Source organism: Gavialis gangeticus, unplaced genomic scaffold, assembly GCF_001723915.1.
Source record: "Gavialis gangeticus isolate Ggan-Ray unplaced genomic scaffold, GavGan_comp1, whole genome shotgun sequence".
Classification (NCBI taxonomy): Eukaryota; Metazoa; Chordata; order Crocodylia; family Gavialidae; genus Gavialis; species Gavialis gangeticus.
In genome coordinates this window covers 7,004,336-7,012,002 of record NW_017729027.1, presented here as the reverse complement: position 1 = coordinate 7,012,002, position 7,667 = coordinate 7,004,336, and the positions used below count along the sequence as shown (strand labels likewise).

Here is a 7,667-nt window from a genome sequence, read left to right as displayed (position 1 = left end):
CAAGTTATGGGGCAGTGTGGTCACGTCAGAAGATAGGTTGCAGATACAGGTGGACCTGGACAGGGTAGAGAGTTGGGCAGACCAGAACCAGATGAAGTTTAGCACTTCCAAGTGTAAGGTGCTCCATCTGGGGGCAAACAACTCTCAACATACATACAGACTCGGTGGTGACTGCTTGACTTGCACCACGGCTGAAAGGGACCTGGGGTAATGATAGATCATTGCATGAATATGAGCCATCAGTGCAAGGCAGTGGTCAGCAGGACAAATAACACGCATGCATGAACCGATGCATCTCGTATAAAACTAAGGAAGTGATACTCCTGCTGTACTCAACACTGGTGAGACTGCAGTTGGAGTACTGCATCTAGTTCTGGGCACCACACTTCAATAAGGATGTGGAAAAACTTGAGAGGTCCAGAAAAGAGACACCCCTATGATCAAGGACTTTCAAGGAAGGCCATACGAGGAAAGGCTGAAGGACCTGGGCCTCTCTAGGCTAAAGAAGAGAAGGTTGAGAGGGGACTTGATAGCGGCTTACCGCTATATCAGAGGAGTGCATCAGGAGCTCGGTGAAGAACCATTCACTAGGGCACCCCTGGGGAAGACCAGGACCAATGGATATAAGCTCTGGGAAAGCCACTTCAGGCTTAATACCAGGAAAAACTTCTTTACAAGTCAGGGTGTCCAGACTGTGAAATAAACTCCCTCCAGAGGTGGTGCAGTCACTCACCCTGGTGGTTTTCAAGAGGAGACTGGGCAGTTACCTTGCTGGTGTCACTTGACCCCAGTTGTCTTCCTGCCTAGAGTGGGGGGCTGGACCCGATGATCTGTGAGGTCCCTTCCAGCCCCTAACAATCTATGAAAAGAGAATCTGGACATTATAAATCCTTCAAATAAATTTGCATCCTTTTGGTATAACATTATAGACTGAAAATTGTATATGTTGAACCTGTGAATAATTATAAAAAAAACATTTTTTAATTATATTTATTGTTGGGGAGAAGAGTATTTTCTGCATTCTCCCGTTGTGGCTTTACCATTTTCAGTCATCTAACTTGAGAGGCCCTACAGGTGACCACCATCCAGCTGAGAGGGGATGAATTCAGTTACTGCAAATGTCATAGGTATTCCTCTAGTTGTAAGCCAGGCAGAATATCTTTTGAATGTGCTGTTCTTTTCCCTCCTTCCAGATTCCAGTGCTTTATGTCCATGGTGTACCACTTCCTCTTGGTCTGTGAATCAAGTGAGAGAGATGAGAACTAAATTTTGATTCTCTGCACAAACAGTAATTTAATTGACATATTTAGACAGGAAAGACATAATACTAAAAAGAGAACTTAGGAAATAAGGGTGCCTTTACACGTGCTTTGGGGTTGCGGGGGGCCTTTTAATTGGAGCAGCTCCGAGATCTGCTCTAATTAAAGTGCCTACAGTGTCTCGTGTATTGTGTCCTGTGCTTCAAAATGGCAGTGGGGGAGCTTTAAAGCTCATTCAAGCTTTAGTTAAAGCACCCCTGCCCCTATTTTGAAGTGCGGGGTCACTGAATACATGAGCTGCAGGGGCTGTTGAAGCGCACTAGTTGGCACACTCCAGCAGACTCAGTTAATTGAGTCTGGCATGCTGTAATTACAGCATGTCAGAGCAGCATCCCAGCAAATATACAGGCACCCTGACAGCCTCAACGTGATTTTTTTTCACTTTAATTTCATCTTGCAGGATACCAGTGTCCAATTTAGTGGATAGCTGGGCATCACTTTTACTTCTTCTGAAGGACTCTATACAGCTTGGTCTTCCAGCACCGGGGCAGTTTCTCATACTTGGGTGAGCAGTTAATTTCATTAGAAACTATAAATATAAATCATTGTAAAATAAAGTATTTGAAACTTTTGATTTAATCACACAACCTAAACACTGCTTTAATCTTCTAAGTGTACTAAGGGTATGGACAAATGAACAAATTATATACCAAGGGGAGGGGTAAGATTTACCACAAGTCAGCAGTGGTAACTGGAAACAGTAGTTGCTCGGTATTGTCTTCTGTCCTGCAGTAAATGAAAGCTAAACTGGGTTAGCATAAACAAAATGGGTAAAGTTGTCATAGTTAACTTCCACTTACTACTCATTCAGAGTGGACAAACAAGCAGTTTCCATGAATCAGCTGACTCGGTAATGATCTCCCCACCTTTTTACTCTGTGTAATTTGTTCTTCTATTCGTGCCTTTTGTAAATCACGCTTATGTTGTTTTTTGTGTATATTATGTCTGTTTCCCATGAAATAGGAATTATAATTATCAGCATACAAAAAGTTTCCTGAACATCAGAAATAAAATGTAAAATTTAAATATATGTGTTAAATATCAAACCTCAGTCTTTGGAAATTGTAGTAATACTAATATGCGATATTAAAACTAATATGGGATATTAAACCAAATTTGTAGTCGCTAATAATTTTATTTTAAAAAAAACCTTAATTATTATGTTTTGGATATATGCTAGTGTTACAGGTACTCCATAAAATATTAAGTAAACAAGGTATAGTGCTACAAATAAAATTACGTATCAGACATGAAAATATGTTTTCTGGAAACTTAGCAAACTGAAGGAAACGGCTAAAATGTCACTAAATTTGTACTGTGCATATGAATCTTTCATGGATTTTGGCCTAATATTTTAAACTGATGTTATTTTATTTTAAGATTATTGCCAGTATTTTTTCATATATTTTCTTTTAGTGTTCTAAATGAGTTTATTATGAAAAACCCCAGTCTGGAGAATAAGAAAGATCAAAGAGACCTTCAGGTGAGAAAATGTTCTTGTATCATTGAAAATATAGTTCAGCAAATGGCTGTTTTAAGAGCGTAGTATAGTCTAAATGGTTCTTCCTGTTTAGCAATAAAATATCTTTAGGCAACTGATTTTATTGTTAAGGCCTTCTATTTACTTTTGCAGTTTTTTTCCATTGCTTATAGTTAACTTAGAAAAAAAAGTGAGTCAAGTAATTATTTGTTCTGTTCTAACTTCTAATATTCCTTCCTGTAAACATTTCAGATGACAGCAGAATTTTGTAACACTTTTATTTGCTACCTCATTAATAATATACAAATATACAGTCTTGTCCCACCAAATACATCTCAGAGTTTGCTAGATTCTGTGGTACCACCCCATTGCTAGGGGTTGGAGATCAGAGATCCTAGCATCTTTCAGCCACATTTTCTGCAGTCTTCCAGCCTGGAAACTGTAGAACCTTATTGGCAGAAAGAGAAGCTTAAGCACAGGATGCTTTTCAACTGGGCAGCTTTTTTCTATGCATGGGTGGGTAGGACAGGCATAATCTGAAGTATTTCCCTTTGAAGTGTGTCAGTTACCCCTATTTCATCAGCTTCAGTCATTTTTTATGCAAGTTGCATTGAGTTGCAGCATAATTGTGCTGTGCTTTGTCTGTCTGTTCATTTTTATTGACCTTTTAAGCTACATGCTGCAAGATAAATGTTATGATTGTCCACATCTTCTCTCTGGCATCTCTTCTCCAGGTTGAAGCTTGCCCATTCTTCTTAATTTTACAGAGGAATTTTTTATTTTCCAAATTCTTATGATTTCTGTTCCTGTCCTCTGGCCTTTCTGATCATCTCTCTACTTTTAAGAGTTTTAGAGTCCAGTATTGAGTATTCCAACTAAAGCCAAACAACCCTATGTACAGAACGTACCTTACTTGTCTTGCTTGAGGTACTCTTATATAAAACACTAATCCAAGTTTGTATTTATAACAGCATTGAATTCAACATTTATATTCAACTTATGTTTTTCTCTAACTTCTGTACACTTTTGTACGATGCTAATACTGATCAGCCTTCCTTTCTGTGGGCAACAGTTTGCAGTCAGATATGTATATTCTTGCTGTACTTCTTGAAAGGACCTTAAGTGAATTTATTGTATGTTTAAAGCTCTAGACTACTTTCCTTAAGGTTTTTCCTATACTTCTAACCCTGCTTAACTCCTTAAATAGTCCATGGTTTTGATACGAAGAATGTCACCTTGTCCTTCAAGAAATATTTGTAATTGATAACATATAAGGGAAGTACATGGAAAAGCCAGTATGAAACTCCATTTAATATCTTTTCTTTCTTGCTACTGAACTAATGGATATCTGTCTAGAAAACATAAACATCTCAAAAGAGTAGAAACACCATTTTACACAAGGGTTTTTTGGAGGATTTTTTTAACCTTTGTTTTTTGTTTTCCTCCAGGATGTAACTCACAAAATAGTGGATGCCATTGGTGCGATTGCTGGTTCTTCCTTAGAACAGACTACTTGGCTAAGACGAAACCTAGAGGTTAAACCTTCCCCTAAGATTATGGTTGATGGAAGCAACTTGGAATCTGACGTTGAAGGTGGTTTATATGGAGTTTATTCAAGTAATGGATTTAATTAGTTCAGTTACCTTCATGTTACTGAAAGTGATAGCTTTGCAGTGTGTGAATTTACTAAATAAATTTGAGCGTGTGTGGTATATTGAACTCTGTTATATGTAATGTACAGGGCAAAACTATATAGTCCATTTTTATGTCGTTGAAAATATTTGCGTTAAAATGCTTTTCGTAGATGCTGATAGAAAGTTTCCAAAATTAATTATTTCTTGCTGTCCCTTTTTAATTTAGATATGTTATCACCAGTTCTGGAAACTTCAAACATAACTCCATCTGTTTATAGTGTCCACGCATTAACCTTACTTTCTGAGGTAAATGTTTTCCAGTGTACTAAATCCTGAAATATTGGTTTTGTATTACAAAAGGACCTATAGAGTTTAGAAACATGCACCTAAATGTGAAACTTACCTTGGAGAAATGCTAATTAATACATCTGGTGAAAAAAACAATGTGAAATGTACATATACTGTGAGAGGTGAACCTCGTTTATTTATTAATTGGGTTGTTGTAATGCCCCAAAACCGGAACCAATCTCACTGTTCTGAAAAAATACAGGGGGCAGGTGATCAGAAAGCTCTTTGGTTCAGGGATGGTGCCTACTGACAGATGCCTAAAGGAGACCTGGTTACCTGCCATGATCTTTACTTGCATGCTTGTGTTAATTTGTAGCAGTTTGTGGTGGGCATTTTAGCTGATACTTTATTTTACTTGCATTTGTGGAAGGGAAAAAAAGATGACTGTAGCCATTGCCTGGGTGTCATGTGCCTCGGTGTTGATCTTTGTAGTTCCTGACACGTTATAAGATTTGGAGTCTTGGATCAGGGTTTTTTGGAGTATATGAGGTGAGGGACTTTGGTGTTTTGGCATGAGTTTCTAGACTAATTGTTATATTTTGCTGTTTTGTAAGACATATAATATAGGGAAGTCCAATTTCTAAGTGGACAGGGGCTGCAACAGTAAGGGACATTCAGATGTCCCTGCCACCCCCCGCCCCTGCTATTTCCCCCTTTGCTGCTGCACTGCACATCTGTGCAGCCCTCTTTCCTCACCATTGCACCATGTGCCCTCATGCTCCCTGCTTCCCTGCTGTTGTACCACAAAGCTGTTAAGGCTCTTCCCCCCTCTCCGCCCTGCTGCGCTGCATACCTGCATAGGCACCCCTCTTCCCAGCTGTGCACCACATGCCCCAAACTCAGACTCCACTTTCCCCCCACACTGCCCCACCTCCTGGGGCAGGAGTAAGAAACAGCAGCTGGAGAAGAGAAGGGGAGCCCAGAGGCCCTGACTGCTATCACAGCCCAAGGGATAGGGGGAACAGTGGCAATAACGTAACCCCTTGTGAGCTGCATATGACCCTCAGGCAACCAGCTGGACAGCACTGGCATAGTATGTAGTCTTGGCTAAGAGTTCATGGGCTTTATTAATTTATTTCTAAATATGTAATGAATATTTATCATTTGGGTTTTTGAACCTGTATATTTCATGGGAGATATGATCACCTCAGTTTTAAATATGAATGAATGCTTGTGTAGTTCATGCTATTTTTATCAGTTTCGGCAAACATGCTACTGAATGTGGAGACTTGCCCTAGAAGCTGCTCTTCTTTGGCAAGAAACTATACGAAAGCTTGCTGTGCTGCACTGTATGCATGGATTAAGTTGTAGGATGAACACGCACCAAATTCACTTCATTAAAGAGAATGTACAAAGAGATTATATCTTATTTCCTATGGTAATAATTCATCATAGATAGGATTTGGAGCACTATTTTATTGATAGACATATTACAGGAAAGCTGCTATATAAATAAACCTTGTGTTGGGAGTCACAAGTTGGTAAAACCAAGTGTGCTTGCTGTTTTTTTTTTCTTTTTCCCTCCTAGGTTCTGGCTCATCTTTTGGATATGGTTTTCTACAGTGATGAGAAAGAGAGAGTTATTCCTTTACTTGTAAATATTATGCATTATGTGGTGCCCTACCTCCGCAATCACAGGTATCATTACTGTTTTGAAGAACCAGGTCTCTAAAGCCTACTGGAATTTGCTGGATGTGTGACATTTCAGTCGCATCAGGCTCCCTATTCAATGGCACTTTGCAGACAGAAATTTCCCAGCAGAAAAAGGAGTGTGTCTGACTCCTGTAGACTATAAGACTTAAGCTCTTTAAGGATATGATAGTACAGGGTTGTTTGTATTTGCTTGACAGTTATCTGACTAAGAGAAGAACAGGCAGAGTAATGCTCAGGCTAGAGAATGTCACAAGGTGTGAACCATTTTAGAAAAATCAAGCAAACTGGATTGAAAAACCTAGGGTAGAAGTTACAAGGTACATGTAATGGTTTGATGTCAGACAAGGCTAACTTTTGACAAGATAAAGAATATATATAAAGAATCGGCATATGAATAATAGCTAGAGTAGTACCTATTAAGAATGCATTTACCTTATTTACTCAAGTAGATTACCCTGAATATAAGACACCTCATAATTAGATTCTATAAATGGAAAATTTATAAATTTATTATAGTTCTCCAGATATAGAACTTACTCCCACTGCTATAGTAGAGAAGATAAAACTGGAGGGTCAGGTGGCCCCCTTCCCCTCCCCCCCGCCAACTTATTCGCCTTGCAGCCTCTCCCCTTCCCCCCTTAGTGTCAGATCCTGCTCTCCATAAGCACATGGAACTGAGGGGCAAATTTTGAAAACACTGACTTTGAAATGAACAGACCTGTAGTAATTTGCATATAGGTGAATTATTACAGGTACCAATAGACTTTGTTCATCCAGAATTGATGCATTATATCTTTTTTGAAACTGGTGCTAGCTTTAGCACAGGTGCTCCATAAACACACTTTCAAGCAGCACTTTGGTATGTACTTAGTATGTACTTATATGTTGTACATACTATGCATAATATTAGTTCAAAGCCACAAGGCGCCCCCCCATACCCTCCATTTTGGGGCCAGACCGGGCCCAGCATGCCCCCCCACCCTCAAAAATGCCTGAAATTGGCTCCAGTGAGCCTACAGGGATCCTTCTCCCCTCGACCCTCCCCCCTAAAGCCGGAATTGCAGTGGTCTGTACTGGTCAGGTTATCCTTCCTCCTGCATTTCTGTGGTGTCTCAGCTAATCCAGACAACATCTATATGCTCTTTTTAAAACCATGCTCCATTCTTTTAAATAGACCATTTTTATTTACGTTTGGAGTTTTACACAGGTTCTTGTTCTATTCTTTCCATAGCT

General features: G+C 39.4%; 1 protein-coding gene across 6 annotated transcripts in view; it reads left to right on the top strand.

Moving 5' to 3' along the window:
* The window catches only part of DOPEY1 (dopey family member 1), a 165,817-nt gene that overhangs the window by 120,019 nt on the left and 38,131 nt on the right, over positions 1 to 7,667 (top strand). For all 6 annotated transcript variants that reach the window (XM_019520432.1, XM_019520429.1, XM_019520430.1 and 3 more), the window contains 5 exons: positions 1,720 to 1,824; positions 2,736 to 2,802; positions 4,248 to 4,392; positions 4,660 to 4,739; positions 6,310 to 6,419. In XM_019520432.1, coding sequence (XP_019375977.1) covers positions 1,720 to 1,824; positions 2,736 to 2,802; positions 4,248 to 4,392; positions 4,660 to 4,739; positions 6,310 to 6,419 — 507 coding nt within the window. The remainder of the gene's footprint in view (positions 1 to 1,719; positions 1,825 to 2,735; positions 2,803 to 4,247; positions 4,393 to 4,659; positions 4,740 to 6,309; positions 6,420 to 7,667) is intronic.